At 53.3% G+C, this 20,620-nt stretch overlaps 1 protein-coding gene across 1 annotated transcript; it reads left to right on the plus strand.

Annotated features, from left to right (window-relative positions):
* The first annotated feature begins 3,108 nt into the window (after positions 1-3,108).
* CLEC20A (C-type lectin domain containing 20A) lies at positions 3,109-19,085 on the plus strand. Its single transcript, XM_044916189.1, has 8 exons — positions 3,109-3,151; positions 3,465-3,496; positions 5,665-6,079; positions 7,622-7,687; positions 9,655-10,020; positions 16,055-16,174; positions 17,007-17,092; positions 18,951-19,085. The coding sequence occupies exons 1-8, from the start codon at positions 3,109-3,111 to the stop codon at positions 19,083-19,085; spliced, it is 1,263 nt and encodes a 420-aa protein (XP_044772124.1).
* The last annotated feature ends 1,535 nt before the right edge of the window (positions 19,086-20,620 follow it).

The raw sequence follows: 20,620 nt of genomic DNA on the forward strand, positions 1-20,620 counted from the left end.
AGAGAGCACGTATATCCACCAAGACTTGTTCATGAATGTTCACGGAGGCTTTGTGCACAATGGCCCCCAACCGGACCACAGGCAGCCAGCAGGAGAGTGAAGCAAAGAGCAGTGAACTCCAGATACATGTGACGAATGGGCGAATCTACTGAGGGCAATTCCATTCAAACAAAATGCTAGAGAACAAATCTATAGCAACAGAAAGCCTGGAGCTGGGGTGGGGGCAGGGCCTGCGGTGAAGGGCAGGAGGGAACGTTCTGGGGTGCTGGTAATGTTCCAGAACCCAGCTGCGGCGGGGGTTCCACTGGTGTATACACGCTGCAAAACTGATCAAACTGTATCCTCAAATACTTAGACGCATTTTATTGAGCGTGCACCTTAAAACACGTAGGTTGACTTAGACGCAATCAAGAGGTACAATTTTGTGGCACACTAGAATTTGTGCGTGTGTCAAATCCACTGCAAAGATCATTCCGTTTAGTCCTCATAACACCCTTGTAAGCTAGCCATCATCACCCTCCTGGTCAAGGAATTAACAACCCCGGTCCGGAATTGTTCAGGAAAAGCGCCCCAGTCCTCCTATGTGTCTCCCTCCCTCAGACGCCAGGGCCACACTCATGAGACTTCTGATACCAGATGGGGGGGTGCCCAACAGCAACTGTGTAACACCAGCTGGGGGTCCGACAATCTCACTCAGCTCTGACGCTGTGCACCCACAGATAGCGTCTGAGCGATCCCACAGGTTAGGGCTCAGTCCTGGAAGACTGAAGCCACCCCCCACCCGCCAGCCCCCAGCCCCTGCTTCAGACGACAGCCACAAAGCCAGGCAGTGGTCTGTACTTCTGACCAACTGGCTGTAGATCGGAGGTTCCCACCACCTCTCCTCAGGTTCAGTTAATTTGCGAGAGCCGCTCACAGAAAGAGGAACATTCGACTTACTAGATCACTGGTTTATCACAAAAGGATGCAACTCAGGAACAGCCGGATGGAAGAGATGCACAGGGCAAGGGCTGGGGAAAGGGCGGAGCTTCCAAGCCCCCTCCAAGCCCCCCACTCTCCCCAATCCCCATATGTTCACCCTCCTGGAAACTCTCTGTACCCCGTCCTTTTGGGATTTTTATGGAGCTTTCACTACGTAGGCATGACCAATCATGAACTCTGGGAAGGGGATGGGGCCAACAGTTCCAAACTTCTCATCATGGCCTGCACTTCCTGGGGAGCCTCCCCCCATGCCATCCAGGAGCCCATCTAAGTCGCCTCATTAGAACAAAAGTCACTCCTATCACCCAAGAAATGACACAGGTTCTAGAAGCTTTGTGCCAAGAAGCGCCACAGACCAATATACATATTTTTTCTATTATCTCACAGGAATCAAGACTTAGAGAAACCCACTCGCATTGTTCTTGGCTGGGGCCTTGTGGCCACAAAGTGCATCTCTAACAAAGACCCTAGACAGTGATTAGTGGCTCGCTATGCAGGAGAACACCTGCCTGCTCTCTGGGGTCTAAGATCCTGTCCCAGGAATAAAGCAAGCATGGGCAACGAGGTTTCCAATTTGGGGGTGCAGATCTAGTTGTTTTGGGAGAAAAGGTATATATTGACTGTGGGAAAGTGAAGGTCATCTAGACCTACACCGAAGGGTGTATCATGTCCGGGCGGAAACGCACTCTTACTTCAGGGAGCGGGGTAAAGAAGCTCTGGGGAGTTTCACGAACCCCTCTGCTTCCGGCGGCTTGCGCAATCCAACGGTCTGTCCCTGAGTCTCTTAGGAAGCCTGCTGCTTTCTTGTCTCTCTGCTCCTTTTGCCCTGACCCAAGTCCGGTGAAACCCACATCCTAGGGAGCAGGGCTGTCATCCTCCCCTCATCACCAGCCCTCTGTGCCCAGTGAAGCCTCCTCATTCCTTCCGGATTCAGGGTCTCTGTCCGGGTACCAAACAGTCCTGGGTAGAAGGGGGAAGCCGAAGAGAAAAGTAAAAGCACATTCTCCTAAGACAAACCGGAGCCGCCTCTCTACTGAGAGATTTTGCTGACCTTCCCCGGGGGGCTCCCTCTGCCCGCGCGGGGCAGCCCGGGGTGCCTAGCCGGGCCCTCAAACCACAAGACCTGACGACTCCTGGGTGAATGGCCGAGCTGCCCCGGGGTGGGGGGCGGGGGTCCCGGCAGGCCTGGCACCGTCTGGGCCCGCACCGTCAGGCTCTCTCCTGTCCCGGGAGAGGCCCGGGCACAAATGCGTCCTGCCACGCGGAGGAAGCCATCTGAGGCCTTCACCGCACAAGAGAATATTGTGACAGAGCGTTAGCGTTGAAGCATTCATGATCTTTTCCTCTCTCCCTTTGCCCTTTCAGTCAGAGGGGCTGTTTGCCCCTCCCTCTGGGGAGGGTGTGAAGGGATGGAGGGCAGCAAAGAATCTTCCAGACTCTGGTTTCCAAAAGCTTAGCCCTAAGGGGAAGGAGAGAGCTCTGAGCATAAACAGGATGTTGAGAGGGAGGGAGAAAGGCGGGGAGAGAGAGAGAGAGAGCTGTTCTTGGTTCTCCAGAAAAAGAGCCTTGGTCTCTGGTCTGTGCTTAATCATGGAGCCAGAGGCCAGGCCGGGCTGGGCGACCTCTGACGTCACAGAAGTAGGACTTGCTGGGGGCCCATCGCCTCTACCTCCTACTTTCCCGTGACCTTCAGCTGCTGTGCCTACCAGGTAGCTGTAAGCGAGTTAGTTCACTTCTTCCAGCCACAATCTTCCCACCTGTGAAATGGGGAGCCGGAGGCCACTCCCTGGTGCTGTGGTTGCAGCCCTGAGTGGGGAGGGCGGTCCAGCAAAGCCTGGTCCCCACACGCCGCCTCTCTCTGCTCACTGACTACCGGGTCCTTCTGCTGTCCCTATAACCAGCAGGACCGGGATGCTTCCTTCTGGGTCCCCCCACCCCAGCACCGCACACAGCGGCTGGCGTGCAGTGGGCCCCGAGGAAGTATTTGTTTAGTAAAATCTGTCCATTTTCATAGGAAGAGGAGGAGAGTGGAGGGTGAGAAAGAAAACCCTGGAAGACCAGGAAGACCAGGTGTAGCCTCTGCCAGGTGAGGAGTCTCCCGCCCACTGCCTGCCCTGTACCGTGGCCATGCGGATCCGGGGGCGGCCACTGTCCCTCGGCTGCGCAGCAGGTAAGGCTGCCCTTTCCCGTCACGGTCACCAGGATGGAGGCAGGGAGGCAGCCGGGCTCGGTGTGCGCCCAGGGCGCGGGTCTGACAGGAGGAAGGGCGCCTGCCCCGGAGGTTCGCAGAGCTTGCGGTTGAAGGGGAGACAAAGTGGAAAGAAAGCAGTGTTTTTCAGCTGTCAGCCTCAGCCACCTCCCCCCTGCTTGCCACCCTGGCTGCCGGGCTCCCCTCACCCCTTCCCCCCAAACGCGCAGGCCCGGGCCCAGAACCTCGCTTTGCTGTGCTGCATATGCTTCCACTCATTTGTGTCTTCATGCAGGGTCCAAGCGGCCAGTATTTACCAAGTGCCTCGTAAGTCCCGGTCCAAAATGGTCCCGGACCTCCCCGAGCGTACCCTGTCGTGGGGGGAAAGACCCGTGGCGGAGAGAGAACAAACAAGGTTATTAGAGAATGTGCCCCGTGCAGGGCAGGAGATAAGCAGGGTGACAAGAAGGGAGAGTCGCAGGGAGTGGCATGGGGGGCATTCTGCAGATCCGGTGGCTGGGAAGGTCTCCCTGAACGAGGAGATTTGGGCTGGGCCTGCGGGGGGAGATGAAGGGCTGCAGAGAATAAAGCAGGAGAAGGAGCCGAGGCGCAGGGAGCAGCCTGGGCCAGGGCCCCTCGCGCGGAGCCTGCTGCGTGTGCGGAGCAGATGCGAGGGGCTGAGGTGGCCTCCCAGGAAAGCAGCCACCCGACTGAAGGCTGGCGGCCGTGGGAGGGAGCTGCTGTCCCGGGTGGGGGCCGGAAGGACCTGTGGAGTGGGAGGCCTATTGTGACGGCCGGGGGTACGAGCAGAGGCCAGCTGGGGCCAGGGCTGTCACTCCCAGAGAGGGGATGGTGGCTGGGCTCAGGGCGGCCGTGGGAGTGGAAAGACGTGGGAAGTTCAAGAAGGTTCCAGATCCAAGGAATGACAGGATTTGCGGTGTGATTGGATGCCAAGAATGAGAGGGAGGGACAAGCGACGACCCCTGGGCGGGAGCTGGGGATGCCCATGTGAGCTGGGAGGCCCAGGACAGAGCTAACATCAGCAGGGGGATCTATGTGTGTCAGACGGACGGTGGGACGCAGACCCAGAGCTCAGCGCTGGAGGCTGGAGTCTGGGAGGCAGCAGGACACAGTGTTTTTAGCCGGTGTTTCTCAAACTGTGAGTTGTGACCCACTGGGTCCTAAAATCGACTGTGGGCCACAGTCAGTGATTTTAAAAAATTAAACAGAATAGGATAAAAAACATCAAAGTGAATCACACATCGTAAGAAAGAGTGATTTCTTTTTTTCCCGTTCCCCTTCTCTGATGCAGGGATCCTCCAACTTTTCTCAGCCACAGGCAGCATCTTGGACTCTGGTGGGTGTGAGGAGCTTCACCCCGTGTGGCAAGTGTCCCGTCAGCCCTTTCCCTGTCCTCCCGATCGTGCCCATGTTGGCCATGTGTATGCCCAGTTCTTCAGTCTTATTTTCCTCTCCTAGGGCATCTGGCTTGAGGCTGATCCCTTAAGGCCTAGGACCCCCCCCCAACCATCCTGGCCCCTCCACCCCTCCACACAGGCAGGGTCTGGCAAGGCAAAGTCATCCTTGACGACTTCTGGGGGGACCCACAAGGGCAGGGAGTCAGGAAGGAAGGAAGCCAACATGGAGATTTTGGGGCTTGGGGTTGGCTCCTGGGAGAGGTTTGACTTGTTCATTAGTTCATTCTTCATTCATTCATTTTCAACACATTGAGTCCTTCTGGTGTGCTGGGCACTGCGAATATAATGATGAATAAGGCTCGTCTTTGCTCCCAAGCTGCTTGCACCTGGTGGTGGAGACAGACAAGCAAAAAGGTCCTTTCCCCGGGGGCTTTTACAAAATTCTGATGCAATCCCAGCAAATTCAGATCCTTGGTGTAGGGTGCACCGGGACATCAGTGTATTTGGAAAGCTCCCCAGGGGGTTCTAATGTACAGCACCAGGGACGAGCCCCGCCTATCACAGGGCAATGCTGTGCTATGATCAAGGGCCCAGACCTGGGAACTCCACCCACGTCCTTACGTCCCACCTCCATCTCTTCCCACTGGGTGGCCCTGGCCAAGTCACTTACCTCTCTGTGACTAGGTTTCCTCATTTGTAAAACACACATGGTAATGTCTATCCTAGAGAGTTGTTGGAAGGATTCAATGAGCTCCAGGCGCTCCAGGAGTGCTCAGTAAACTCAGGCTTTATTAAGCACTAACAGAAGCCACTGCAGCAAATGGAAGGGGCGCCTGCGGGGGGGGGGGGGGCCGTTTGTTGGGCAAAGGGAAAGGGGAGATGAGGGCATGGGAGAGCGAGGGACTGGGGGAGCAAGGCGTGGGGAATGGCTAGTCCTTCCAGGCCAAGAGGGCAGCCTGTGCAAAGGCCCAGAGGCAGAACCGCGTGTGAGTGGAGAGCCCACGGTACGGGGTGGAGTGCGAAAGAAGAGGCTGGGGAGCCTGCCTGTGTTGAGGCTGAAAACTCTTTGGGGACCAGGGCTGGGAGCGGCCGGGCGGGCACGCGCTGACGGCCTCTCGCGTCCCAGCCCGTCAGCTGATGAACAGCGGCAAGAACTTCTCAAGGGTGGAGGTGGGGCTGAGCTGGTCCGAGGCCCTGCGGTACTGCCGGCCGCACCACACGGACCTGGCCGATCTGCAGAGCATGAACAGCGTGCGCGGCATGAGCACCCTTTACTCGCTCACCAGCAGCACCCAGGCGTGGATCGGCCTCGTCTTCGACGTGCGCATCCAGGGCCTGAGCTGGTCCAGAGGCTCCACCTTCACGGCCCCGGTGTGGAGCTCGCTGCCCGTCTTCAAGGAGGGGGTCTGTGCCACCCTGTATTCCATCTCCATTTTCCCCAGCCTGGGGGCCGCCTCGTGCACGGCACAGAAGCCCTTCATCTGCTACTACGGTGTGTTCCCAGTACCATTCTCCAGAGCAAGTCGGGCCGGTGGGGGGGCGGGGGGGGGGCGTGGGGAACATTCTCGAGTCTTTCACGGGACAACTGACGAGTAGCCTAACCCCCTTTGCTAGAGTCCTCTCTGCATCCTGAGGGTCTATCTCCTCTCATTCCTGAGATTCCGTCATCAGAGAGACAGGTGTAAATCAGCGTAGAGAGAAAGTAAAATCTGGAATGTTCCACGAGTCTCCTCCTGCCAATTAGGGACTTGGGAGACGAGGAAAACGAAAGGGAGGAAAAAAGGAAAAGACAGGCTGGGGGTCCACTTGCATCTCTGCAGCAGTGAGAGCCGAATTCCGTCTCTTCCTGCTCCTCACCGAGCGCGGGGCTGGCTTTCCGTCCCCGGCCCGCGCCCGCGGCGGGGAGCGTGGAGCAGCCACTCTGCTCCTGGGAAGGAGTGAAGGGAGCCAGCCCCTTCAGGCCTCCCAGCAGGAAATCCGGGGTAATCAACGCGCCTCCATCCTGCCCCCTGCTGGCCCCTCTCGGCCCGGCAGCCCCTGCCGCTGACCTTGTTAGGAAGGTGCTCGGATCTCGCAGCCGCGGATGCTTATAGACCTGACGGTACTTTTCTGGTCAAAAGTGCCAGTTTCTGCTTTTCTCTGTCAGCTGAAGCCCAGCCCAGCTCTTCGCCCCCCTAAGCCCTCGAATAGGGGCATGGAGCACCAACCTGATGTGTCCCCAGTTCTCCACCACACTGTGCCTGTCACAGGGCCTTGAAATGTAGCCCACAGGGGCGAGGTGTGACCTTGGGATTCCCAAGCCAGCAGAGAGATGTTCAGGGGTGGTGAATGTGCAGGGGTGGGAGTCCTCTCGAAGAAAGGGCCATGCGTGCAGGCTCTCCCCTCCTCCCTCTGTGTTTTGGGCCCCAGGGAGCCAGGTCCTGACTCCACCCACTTCTCTCCTTCTCCCCAAGCCCACTGCTGTGGCCTCTGTTGGGGAGGTGGGGGTGGTCTGCTCTCCCGGGACAGTCAGTTCTCAACACAGAGTGAGCTCCAAAAAATGCAAATCAGGTCACTCTGCTTGAACATATTCAGTAGGTCCCCTTAGCACTTAGAATCACATCCCTTCTGAGGCCAACCAGGCCTGCTTGACATTTCCGGCTTCCTCCTCATGCCCAGCCCTGGCCTTGCTGGCTGCTTTCTGCCCCTCTCATGCTCGCTGGCCCTTCCCACTCAGGGTCTTGGCCTTGGCTCTGCCCGTGGTATTCCTTCCTACCACTTTGCGAGGCTGGCTGCTTCTCATATTCTCTTCAAGAGCAAGGATCCTGCTTCTCTTATTTCTGCTCTTTTCCCAGGGCCTAGAATAGCGTCTGCCACAAAATAGGGGCACCCTCCCTCTCTCTGTATGTGTTTCTTAAATAAATGTAATAGGAATGGATGAGCCTTGAGCTAGGCTTCCCCTTCCCCAGTCTCAGCTCGGTGGCTCCTGTGCCTGCAGAGGATCCTGGGCAGCCCTCTCCCTCCCCATAACGCGTGGTCTGTTTCTCTTTTACAGACCCTGCTGTGGGTCACCGCATCTTCACGGAGCCTGCTCTCAGTCCGACCACCTTTCCAAAGCTAGGTACACACCGAGCTCTGCCTTCCTTCTGACTCGTCTACCTGGACCTGCCGCGGGGTCACACCACCTATGTCCCCTCTGCTTCCCCACCCCTTGTCTGGCTGAGGGATCCCCTGGCTCTGCTGTCCCTAGGCTGGGCCCCATGGAGAGAATCAATCCAGTGTTACTATTCAGATTATTATTTTTTTAAAGATTTTATTTATTGATTTGAGAGAGAGAGAGCGCATGCACGTGCGCATGAGCAGGGGGAGGGAGAGAGAGGGAGAAGCAAACCCCTGCTGATCGTGTAGGACTCCATCCCACGACCCTGAGATCATGGATCATGACCTGAGCCGAAGTCAGAGGCTTACCCAACTGAGCCACCCAGGCACACCACCCCCCACCTTTTAAAGGTTTTATTTATTTATTTGAGAGAGAGAGAGAGTATGCAGATTATTTATTATTATTTTATTATTCAGACAAGGAGGTGACTTGCTCAAGGTCTCCAACCAGACAGTGGTATTAATGGCCGAGGCTGCATCCCAACCACCCCACTCAGTGGTTTGGGGGTGGGGGAGAGGGAGCACCTCTTCCCAGCCCAGGCCCATCCAGTGGGTGAGGGGGACTTCTCTTCTGATTATTACTACCCTGAACTTCTTTTTTTTTACTTTCTTCACATCTGGTGTAAAGAATCCATGACAAAGGAAATATAAACTCCTCACTCCATCTGCTTTGTAGAGTTGGTTTTCCGCATGCTCTGGAATGTGGAGTTGTAGAGTGAAGATGGCCCAGCTTCCAAGGCTGAATCTCGTCTTGCTGTTTAATATGGCATGAGTTTGGGCAAGTCATCACCAGCCCGAGCCCCCCTTTGCCCACCTGTAAAATGAGGTTCATAACATCGACCTCTCAGGAGTATAGTGAGGATTTAAATGGATGACAAATGCCACACCATAGCTCGGGGCTGGGCAGCAGTGGTTGCTTAATAGAGGGTAGCTTTAAAATATCGGTTTAGATAGGGAAAATTAGGGAACCATCAGGCAAATCCTGACGGGCTTAGATGAATAGGCGTGTGTCAGAGAGTTTGGGAAGCCCGATTTGAATCTGAGGATGTGGCTCTCTGTTCTGCAAATAGAGGCATTTCCTTCAGCAGGGCTCCGGAATCCATCCCTCAGGATCCCACAGCACATCCTTTCCCGCCTTCCAGAATCAGATGTGTGGGCTTGTGATGAGACAGGACTGGCAAGGGGCAGGGCAGGTGGGGGCCGTGGGGGGTGGCCCAGGCCAGCCTCGGGCAGAGACGGGGGTGGGCGGGTAGGGGCTGTGGGAGGCTGGCGTCCTGGGCTGTCTGAGCCCCACCAGAAGTCAGGGCCGCTGGGGACAGGTCCACTCTGCCTCCTGTCCGGCAGGTCTTCCCTCACCAGGCTCTTCTTTTCTCCCTGGCTCTCCTGATAGGAAGAATATCACATACTTTATTCTGCCTCAGCCTCCTGAGAGCAGCACCAGAGGCTCCTGGAAACCACGAAAGAGGCTGCCTCTGAACTAGGATTATCCTATCTTCCTCATCACGTCCCCACAAAGTTTAACCACCATTTAATTAAGTGCTAATTATTTGCACGCGCTGTGTGAACCCACTTGTTTACAAGGTTCTCATTTAAGCCTTTAAATTCATTCAGGTGATACTGTTCTCCCCCTTGCACAGATGACGAGATGGAGACTTAGACTTCACTTATGAGGCCTTTAGCCACAAGGAGAGCTCTTCACCCCTGCTTTTCCTAAATTTCTTGCTCCCCGCGGCTGCCCTGAGAACTCATCCATTCTCCCAGGCTGGTATTTAGTCCTGTAAAATCAGGGGTTTCATCAAACCTAACACCCAGGGCCTCGGGGGGAGGGCCTGGGCTGGACCAGAGAGCTCTGTCCCCGGGGAGCAACGAGGCCTGGGCTGTCAGAGGCCAGGACCTCAGGCCAGGGGTCTCCCTGTTCTTTGCCCGCAGCCGTGGTCCAGGTGGGCCGACAGACCTTCCTGCGACTTGCGCAGGAGGTGACGTGGCAGGCGACCCGGAGGTACTGCCACAAGCACCACACGGACCTGGCCGACCTGCAGCTGATGACTGACGAGGCGGGCGAGGAGGCCTTGAAGTCCATCACCAGCGAGACCGAGGCCTGGGTTGGCCTCTACTTCAACGCGGCCTCCGGGGCCCTGAGCTGGTCGAGCGGCCTGGGCTCCAGCATCCCGCCCTGGCTTCAGGTGCCCGAGTTGGGGACAGGACTGTGCGCGGGGCTCCGCACCTACGCGCGCTTCTCCCCCAGAGTGTATTTGCTGGTCTGCTCTGCCCTGAAACCCTTCATCTGCTTCTCCGGTGCGTGGCAAGGGGCAGGGCGACCCTGGGCTCGCCGTGGCTAGGACGGGATGGGACATGGGTTTACTTGGCAGCAGGAGACACTGAGGTTAGACCCAAGGAAGCGCTTCTAGACTCCGAGGGTAACAGGAGCAGGCTTTGCTTTAATTCTGAGGGAGCTTTCAAGAATGGAATGGACCCTATCGAGTCTCAGGGCATTAGCCAGCAACAGTGGCTAGTAGGTTGGGAGCAATGCAGAGATGAAAAGCATGCACTTTAGAATCAGAGTCTGCCACGTGCTAGAAATAAGGTGCGAGGCATCTCTGAGCTGCTTTTTCCTCTTTTGGAAAATATATTTAACAAAATGGTATTGGCAATGCCCACCTCCAAGGATGGCTTCAGAGCCTGAATGAGAATGTATATAAAGGAGCTAGTAGAGACGTGGGCAGAGTAAGCCCCCAGCACATAGTAGCTCTTGTCACTGCTGCAGCGTAAGTCATGGGAACCAGAGGCCCGCCTGGTTCTTCTGGATCCTGTATATCGTATGTCCTCAGCAACAGGAGGCATCCGGCTTTGCCATTTCCTGCTTGCTTGCTTTCTTCCTCCCTCCCTTCCTTCCTTCCTTCCTTTCTTTCCTTTCTTTTTTTTCCCTCCCTCCCTCTTTCCTTTCTAGCCTTCCTAATTTTTTGCAATAGCTTTATTGAGATATAGTCCACATACCTTAAAAATCACCCCTATGAAGTGTCTGACTCAGTGGGTTTTAGTAGTTATAGGGGGTGCAAACATCACTGCTATCTAATTTTAGGACATTTTTATCACCCCAAAAGGAACTCCTTACCCTTGAGTGGTCACTCCCCATTCTCCCCCACCCTCAGCCCTGGCAGCCGCTAATGCACTTCCTGTCTCTCTGAATTTGCCTGTTCTTGGCTGTTTCTATTCGTGTTTTGGATTTGATGAGAACTGTGATCCTTATCTGTAAAGCAGGAAGGATGGTTCCTCCCTTGCAGGGCTCCTGTGAGGATTAAAGACCCCGCAAGCCCCCTCCCGTGATTGGCACACACAGGTGCATGCAAGTGCGGAGGTGGCTGAGATGGGGGCTGCTGAGCGCCCCCCCCAGGTGAGACAGACCTGGGGGCGCTCTGTCCCATGTCAGCCCTGCCCTCACCCCTCTCCCTCCTTCCTTGCAGACCCCACCATTGGGCACCGGGAGTCTGCTGCTCTCTCTCCAGCCTTTCATGCTCCCTCCTCAGAAGTGACTGTGGAGCCAACGCTCAGGCCAAGTACATCCCTGTTTTCTGTTCTGTGTGGGTGCTTTGGACCTGTTCTTGGCTGGGTCCTGGGGTCCCCAGGGCCTGTAGGGTGGAGAGGTCGCCTGCAGGCAGTGGCACAGGGTCGGCCCCATGGGATCCTCCCTGAAGAGGATTTTCCAGCCCACCCCCCAGCCCCCTGCAGGGCCAGCTGGGTTTGGAGAAGGGGGCCTCGGTCACCATCAACCTCCTTCCTTGAACTGGGCCACTAATTTGCAGCTCCAGAGCCAGGAGGCTCCAGAGAGGCTGTGTGGCTCCCCGCACAGTGATGAGGCCCAGCCTGGGAGACTGAGGGGAAGATGCTGGGCGGTGCTCCCCAGAAGTCATCAGAGGCCTTTGAGGTTTGGCATCTAGAGAGGGAAGCGCAAGAGAGGTGCCTGTTGAATCCCTTGTGATTTTGGGCTCTTCTGGGTGGAGAGAAGATGCGGGTGGGACTATGGGGGGACATGTTGGGAATGACAGTGATTGCATTCCTATAGCATTTTTAAATTCCGGAAACATCTTCACAGCTATTACCTCATTTTGCTTCCCAAGAGTTCTGAAGCTAAGTAGGGTAAAACAGTTCTCCTGGCATCGTTCTAGATTCGTCCATCTGACAAAGGCATTATTGACTTTGCTGAGGACACAGAGAAGTTAGGGGATTTATATTCTGGGGACACAAAGTAAAATCAGGGGCCCCTCTGAAGGAGTCCAAGGCTGCAATAGTTGGTGTTCCGTGAATAGGCACAGGCATGGTGGGGACATAGGAGGGGAGTCCCAGTCCCTGTGATGATCTGGATTTCCTGGAGGAGGTGATTCTGTACCTGTTTAGGACCACGAGGAGGAGTTTGCTCACAAAGGGGAGTGGGGTGCTTAATGCTGAGTGGGGACACCCTGGTCCTGCAGGGGAACCCTCTGTGAGCTGCAAAGGAACGTGGCCTCACCCTGAAGGCAACAGCGCCAGGGCTGGGCCAGTGGTCAGATTTGGCTCAGAAACTGGATGAGATCCTGTCATCTGCTTCCCATCTAAGGTCTCGCGTGGCCCCTGCCTGGCTGACCCGGACCCGACCCGGCGGGCAGGGCCAGGCATGGAAGAACTGGACGGCCGCGGCAGGGCCCGGAAGCCGAGGCCGGCGCCGGCTTCCCCACTCCGCGACGCACCCGGCGGGCACGGTTGGGGCGCACCGCTTGTCCCGCCTCGGCCGCTGGGCGCCACCCGTCGGCGTCCTCGGCCCGCGGCCCCGGCCTTGGCAGCCTTCGCTCCTGCCGCAGGGACCAGCGCCCGCAGCCCCGCCGAGCTCGGCCCCCGCGCCCCCCGCCCCTGCGGGCCCCGCGGCTCCCCAGCCCTGGGGGCTCCTAGCCCCGCGAGGAAGAGACCCGGCCCCTGCGGGTAACTGCTCGCCGCCGAGCCCGCCTGGCCCTCCGGGGACCCTCTCTGTCCTGCAGGCCGGGCCCGCGGGGCCGCTCTGGCCTCCGCTTCGAGCCCTGCCTGGGTCTACGCGTCCCCGGGGGGGGGGGGGGCCCCCCCGGGGGGGGGGGCCCCCCCCCCCCCCCCGGGGCGCCCCCGGGACTGAAGAGAGTGCCCCGCAGCCTTCGGACGCACGCCGGGGAGACCCCTGGGAGCTGGCCAGGGCCCGACACAGGTGCCCGCCCGCCCGCGTCTGTTCGCCCGCTCCTCCTCGCCGGATAATAATTTAGGGTGGGGGGTCTCGGGGAGAAGTCCTCGGTTTTGGCTGTAGGAGGCTGACGGCCAAGGGTTGGAATGTTGACTCTCCCATCTACCCTGTGGCCGTAGGCAAGTTTCCTAACTTCTCAGAACTTCGTTTTCCTCATTTTTAAAGCCGAGAAAAATACCAGTGTCATGAAGTGCCTTCCAGTGCCCGGCACGTGGCAGACCCTCAATTATCGGCAGTAACTACCATTCTCATCTCAATTCACTAGTGAAATGTTTACTGACTCATTCCGTCTCCTGCCTGTGTCCCTACTCAGTAGACAGGGCTGGCCTCATTCTCGTTTGACTAATTATAAATGATTACGAATGATCAGATTATGAATTATTGAGACTGAGGAGTCTCACAGGGCAGGGGCTGTCTTACGCCTCTTTGTATCTTTCCCAGGCCTTGAATAGTGATTTACACCTTGGTGGATGATTTCATTCAACAATCACTTCCCGAGGACTGGGTGTGAACAAGGCACTGAACTGTGGGTACCACCATGAGCAGGGCCCGGTTCCTGTTTTTAATAGAGCTTGGTCTAATCAGGGACAACAGTTCGCTAAGGGCTGAGCCAGAGGTGTGACCCGAGGGCCCCTGTTCACTCTGCCTGGGAAGGTGGTGGCCGTCGGACGAAAGCTAACGGAGGATTTCAGGCAGCAAACACTAGCACATTCTTCCTGGCGGAGGGAACAGCATGGGCAAAGGCAAGTAGATGAGACAGCGTGTGGTTTGCGGATGACGAGCAGTCTGATGTGGCCAGAGTGGAGGCCATGTATTTGGGAAGGGAGTGGCGGGGGGAGAGGGAACGAGAGGCAGAGTCTGAAGGACGGGACCCTGCAGTCCACAGAGGTGTCAGAGGCATCGAGCGAGCCAGCAAACGGCTCAGCGCTGTAGTTCACACCCGGACGAGGTGCAAATCGGTCTGAAAGGAAAAAGGCACGGTTCAGCATCATCCGTGGAACACACTCACACCACCACCGAGAGAAAACCACCACCCATGCTTGGAAGAAAATGCTGGAAGGAAATGTGTGAAAACCTTAACAGTGGTTACATTCAGGTGATGAGACCATGAGTGTTCTCTGGTTCCGTGTTTCTGGATTTTAAGGACAGTGCTTTGGGTGGGGAGAGAGGGGGGCATTTGGAGAGAAGAGGCAGGAAGGGCACGTGGGGGCAAAGACTGTTGCACCCGCTGGGACGCGGGACTGAGGCCAGGGGTAGGCTGGCAGCGTGAGGAGGGCGGTGAGGGAATTGGTTTTACCTTGTGTACAAGTGACAGTAATTGAAGAAACAGAAATACACATTTTTAAAAAGGCTCAGCTTTGTTCATTGAATCACAGAAATACAAACTAAAAGCAAGATGCATTTTTAAAATAATTTTTTTGAGAAGGGGGAGGGGCAGCGGCAGAGGGGGAGAGAGAGAGAGAGAGAGAGAGAGAGAGACTCTTAAAGCAGGTTCCACGCCCAGCACAGAGCCCGACCCAGGGCTCCATCTCAAGACTCTGAGATCATGACCTGAGCTGAAATCAAGTTGGACGCTTACCCGACTGAGCCATGCAGGTGCCCCTTAAAATAATATTTTTACTTACCAGTTTGGCAAAGATTTAAAGGGGTGATAATGCGGTGCTAATGTGGGGAAGTCAGCGATCCCAGACCCTGGACAGCAAAGTAGGGTGCTAGCCTTCCGGCAGCGTGTCAGTTCTGAGATGTGCAAACCCTCCCATACAGATGTCCTATTTTGGGGACTTTATTAAGAAACAATAGGGGCACCTGAGTGGCTCAGTCGTTGAGCGTCTGCCTTCGGCTCAGGTCATGATCCCGGGGTCCTGGGATCGAGCCCCGCATCGGGCTCCCTGCTCGGCGGGAAGCCTGCTTCTCCTTCTCCCATTCCCCCTGCTTGTGTTCCCTCTTTCGCTGTGTCTCTCTCTTTCAAATAAATAAAAATCTAAAAAAAAAAAAAGAAAAAAGAAACAATAGTACAAGGCGCGCACATACCTATGCACTCTGCACACGGGGCTGTTTATTGCAGTGTTATTACAGTGAAGAACCGGAGGCAATCGAATGTCCACTGAAAGCAGGTGGGTTAAATACGGTATGGTACATTCAATGAAATACTGTGCAGCCTTTAAAGAGAAGGTAGATCTTTATGCATTCAAATAAAAAACTCGAGTGTGTAAAGAATATTCTATAACAAACTGTGAACGGTGGTTGTCCCTGGGTCAGGGGAGGGGATACTTTTATTTCAGTAATTTACAATAATATATCACAAAAGCAATATGGTTATTTCCATATTTGGAAGAAAAAAATGACATCTGCAAGGCACTGACAGGACTTTGGTGACTGAACATGAGAGGGAGTAAGGAAGCAGCTGAGGGTACCTGGGGTCTCTGGGCCTCAGCAGATGGGCAGCCACACAGGGAAGAGGAGGTTGCTGAGAGGAGGCTGCACTTGGTTTTGGAATATGTTGAGTTTGAAGTGCTACCTCTTATTTTTTTTTTTAAGATTTATTTATTTGAGAGAGAGAGAGAACGAGCAGGGAGAGGGACAGAGGCAGAGGGAGAAGCAGACTCCCTGATGAGCAGGGAGCCCGATGCAGGGCTCTATCCCAGGACCCTGAGATCATGACCTGAGCCAAAGGCAGACACTTAACCGACTGAGCCACCCAGGTGCCCCGAAGTGCTACCTCTTGATGGAAATGTCGGGGGTCCCTGGCTGCCATAGTGGGGTCTCTGTGAAGCTGGCAGACAACATAAGGGCATCGCGCCCCTGGGGGCAGGGCCTACTGAAAGACAACATTTGCTGCTGGGAAGAATTCTCATACTGTTGCCCAAGCCCCACACATCCTGGTGGCAGGGCCACTGAGAACGGGGTAGGAACTCGAGGGCTGGGTGCGCGAGCCTGTGGGAGTAAGTCAGGGTGTGGCCGGGACTGAGCTTCCCCGACTGGCTGGTTTCTGCAGCAACCAGTGCTGCCCATGCCTGGCTTCTAGCTCGGGGGCTGGCCCCAGGCTCAGACCCCCTTTGCTCCTGACAGACTCCTTCATTTTCCCTCCGGGAGCTGTGGCCACTGAAGGAACTGGCAGCGAGAGGAGAGACACGGCCACGGCCGCTCAGGCCCAGCGTCTGAGCGCATCTAAACACCCAGCGTCTAAAGAAACCACCACGGCACCTGCACCAGGTAACTGCCTCTGGTCACCGGGGTCCCACTCTTCCCAGTGGAGCCGTCCAATCTGGACAGCCACTCCTTAGCACAGGGCACTTGAGACCTTTTTATGACAGATGGCAGGAAGTGTTGGGAAGGGAACGGGAACAGGAACAAGGCCAAGGAGCCTGGAGTTAGCTCCTTGACTACTGCGAAAGCCTGGGGAGCAAACTCCCTCACTTCATTCACCATCTCTTCTTCCTCATCTGCAAAAGAGGGACAGGGACAACTCCCCGGCGCATGGCCCCGGCTTGTTGCAAGAACCCACTGGGGGAATTACGCGAAGGTACTGTGTATAGAATGCTGTGCAAACAGAAAGCAGTCCTGGCAGGAGGCTGTCTGTCCCTCCTGTGGTGAGAATGGTGGCTCAAGGCCCAAGGCTGCGCTGGCTTATAGGCACAGAGAACCTACTTAGGGTTTTCTGGGCGTAGAGCTGGCCTTCAAAATGTGGGTCCAGGGAGAGGTGAGTATTTCCAGCGTGGTGTGGAGCATCTACCTAACAGATTTGTTAAAAAGGAGGAAAATACAGACGAGACAGAAAACATCGGCCTGCGGCCTGCAGCCGGCAGGTGGCCAGGACGTGGGAGGGGAGCCGACCTTACCCCACAGCGGCCTGAGGCTCTTTCCTGTCGGCCACTGGCTGCACCTTCTCCTGCCAGGCAGCTTCTTTCGTCTTCCTTTTTGAAATCTGAAATCGCCATGGAGCATCTGCGGGATCCACCGGGGGCAATCCTGACTGCTAAGAACTTAGTTTCCAAATGGCAACAGGATCATTTCCCCCCGAACCGGATAGCACTTTCTTTTCCAGGGCAACTCTTTGGAATCCTGAAAGCAGATTTTACCATCCCAGCTGTGATGGACCCAGAAGATATGAAAGACCAATTTTTGAGTGAGGTGGGACTTCAGACCACTTCTGATTTTGGTCAGTCAGATGACTTTGACAATGCAAGGCAATACTGTGGGAACCAATATACCTAGAGAAAAAGCTTTGGAAAATTAGCTCATCTGTTCCCATTGCCATCACTCTGGCTCAGGGTGACAGGTTGGTGCATGTGCTGAGACCTTCAGATCTTTTTCTTAGTCTAACATTTTTTTCCTGAGCTTTTTTTTTTTTTTTTAAATCAAAATAGCATAGTCAGAAGGACCTGAATTGGGGTCTTGGCTTTCTACTTATTAGTTGTGTGACCTTGGGCAAATAACTTAACCTTTCTGTGTATCAGTTTCCTCATGAATTAGGGCCAACAAAATCTACCTCATATGGTTGGTATTGATTAAGTGAAATATTCCATATAAAGTGCTTAGTAAATTGGCACGTAGTAAGTGCTTGATAAATACAAACATTAACTATTACTATCAATTATTATTGTTTGGGATATACATTTGTTCTAGGCTCCCCCTACCATCCTCTGTTCTTTTAAAGGATTATAAGGTAGGACATTGTGAAGAGGAAGAATTATTCCCAAATATTGCAACAGAAGCCTCAAACCAATTTTTGAATATGGCAAAAGGGCACATTTTTCAGTTATACCAGATAATAACCATAGATGTCAGAGCTAGAGAGTTCCTTATGGGTCATCTAACCAAATCATAATGTTACAGACAAGAAAACAGATTGGCATTTATCTAGTAGCTTACTGCAATTTATTCACAGGCCAAAGAAATAGCACCCAGGCAACTTGTTCTAAAACCTCACAAACTCAAGTGTCTGGAAAGAACAGTAGTGTGTGTGCGTGTGTGCACACACGCGTGCATACGTGCACTGGCCTGCCGGGGACTGGGGAGAGGAACTAGAAATTTCTCGGTGCATTTTGCTATTGAAAGAAGAACAGGTGCAAACGATGCAATTCAACATTGGATAATTTTTTTAGTAGAAGTTCAAGTAATAAGACTGCAGTGCTCAGTAGAAGGTTTTCAAAAGTCAAGGACCCTTTTTTTGGGGGTGGGTGGGGGGAACCAAACCAGAAATCATCTTCCTTCTGTTTTAGAGTAAAGCCAAAGTCAAACATCTTTGAATTCCATCTTTGTTAGGATGTATCTATTCCCTGTTAATGGAGAGAAGTTCTACCTCACAGATTTAAAGGATGGAAAAGGTGGGGACAATGTGTGTCTGTCTGGGAAGGTAGAGCATATATATTGGTTTTAGCAGCATTTTAAATTCCAAACAGAAGGCGAGGAAACACCTGGAGCCAACTTACCCCAGTTCCAGGGACAGGGACAGGGACAGGGACAGAGCAACATGGTGGCAGACACACACAGTGTTCAGGGCTCACTGTGGACCAGTGGTTGTTAACCCCAATGCAAGTTAGAATCCCCTGGGGAAGCGGAAAAAAGAGCTCAACCCCAATCTATAGAGAGATATAGTTAATTGGTCAGTGGGGGAGCTCAAGAGGCATCCCCCCTCTTTCCTGATTTCAAAGTTCGGTAGTGATTCTGATTAACAGGATTGAGAAGCCCTGAGTAAGTCCTTTGTTTTAGCCCCTTTGTCATCAGACTACCCGCCCCCACCCCCTTCCCCAGGCCCGGGGCCGTGGGGTGTGTGTGGTGGTGGCGGCCGAGCGCTGGCGGCCATAGTGTCCTAACCAAATTGATTTATGTACTTTCCCATGAGGGGAGCTGCTAAGGACAGAAGGCAGGCAGCTGGAGGGGGGCTAAGAAAAATAAAGGGCATGGCTGGACATAAAGGGTAGAGGTGGGCAGTTTAGGCCAGGAGGTCACAAGAAAGCAACGGCAGTTTCTCTTTTTGATGTTTCAGATCCAAGAAGTCTTAGAGCTTACATTAGGTCATGAGCAATTCAGATTGAAATGGGTTGGCTTCAAAGTAAACAAAAAAGAGCCCACGTCAACTGATCTGGAGTCTCCTTCTCATACAATTTTCTCCGGATTTTGATTGAATTTTAGTCTTTTCATTCCTGTAGATTAGACTACACATTTGTTCCAGACTTTTAGAAGTAACTCCAGCTATATGAAGGGCTAAATGGTAGGATTTCAGACCCGCACCTCACACACAAGAAAATTATGTAAGAGAAAAAAAATGGCCTTCCTGGATTTTATAAGAAATAGGTAAGCAGAAGCAGATGTAAGTATTTGGGGACAGTAACCTGGAGAATGACAAGCAAACAAGAACACAAAACCCCAACGAAGCAACAAAAATCCTGACACAAACCCCATTAATCTACCTACGGAATTAATTAAGAGAGGACAGTAGTGGGCTGGCTGGGAAGCTAAGTGAGGCATCACTTCCGAATGACGTGGAGGACACTTTCCTTCCGAGCCACGAGCTATTAAAGAGATTTCAAGTTCTTCCGAATGAGGAGCTCTCTAAGGGCATCATCACAATATAACATATTAATGCAAGCTATTTGTCCTACTACACGTAAATTTTTACTTGTTAATTGGGAAATTCTCTGACACATCGTTCTCAATGTTAAACTATTAACTTCAGAAAAAAAAATATAACCTCAGAAGAATGTTCCTGCATACATTTCCTTTCTGGTTTTTCTCCAAGTGTTCTACTCACCCAGATACATGCTAGAAATAAGGTGGTAAATACGTCAAATACATTAGCAACTTTAGTCTGAAATGTTTAAAGTTAAAGTTTATTTGTATTCTTTGTAGGAATATCAATAAAAGACCTCAAACGTATCTATATCTGTACATGTACAAGAACCATCAAAAATTATTCACAGAACAAAAATAAATCTTCTTTAGAACAAACCCAGGTAATGAAATGCAGCTATGGATCTCACGTATGGAACAATCTAAGTGCTACCAGCACAAAAATATGGCTTTAAAAATAAAATAAAATCTTGGGTTTTGTTTTTCTAAGGTGTACTTCTCTTTCTTGAAATAAAAAATAAATTATTTAGAGCTATCATTGTAAAATAGTCATGTGTATTAACACATTCTTATTAAGGCCCTGGAGATGAAAAACAGAATCAAATTTAGAAGGTAAATTCCTCACAGGTGTGACTCAGGTTAGCGTGCTGCTGTCTGCTTGGGTTAATTTTAATGTCACAAGGAAATATCTAAGCACCAGTCAAAATTTAACCTTTACTATTTATTTCTACCTTTCTGCAGGATAGTGGTCATTGAGTCAATTAGTATTTTAACCTTTTGGTGAACTGGGAACTGAAATTTCTCCCTTGAGAGTTTAGAAATGACATAAATACAATATTTATACATGAACATTTGAACCCCTCCCACAGATGACGGAGGCCCCTAAAACACAGCTTCTGTGGACATCTTTCTACAACAAGAGATAAATCTGGTTTTAGGTCCCAAACGAAAACACTTCCCAGTGGAACATGAGGGCATCTGAATGAAAAGGAAGAGAGGAGTAGGAAATGAAAATGCAGGCTGAGACACGGGCAGAATGACCACTTTGCTTTCCTGGGGTGGCTTGCTGTCATCGCCAAGTCCCGC

Source organism: Neomonachus schauinslandi, chromosome 6 (genome assembly GCF_002201575.2).
Source record: "Neomonachus schauinslandi chromosome 6, ASM220157v2, whole genome shotgun sequence".
NCBI classification, from domain to species: domain Eukaryota; kingdom Metazoa; phylum Chordata; class Mammalia; order Carnivora; family Phocidae; genus Neomonachus; species Neomonachus schauinslandi.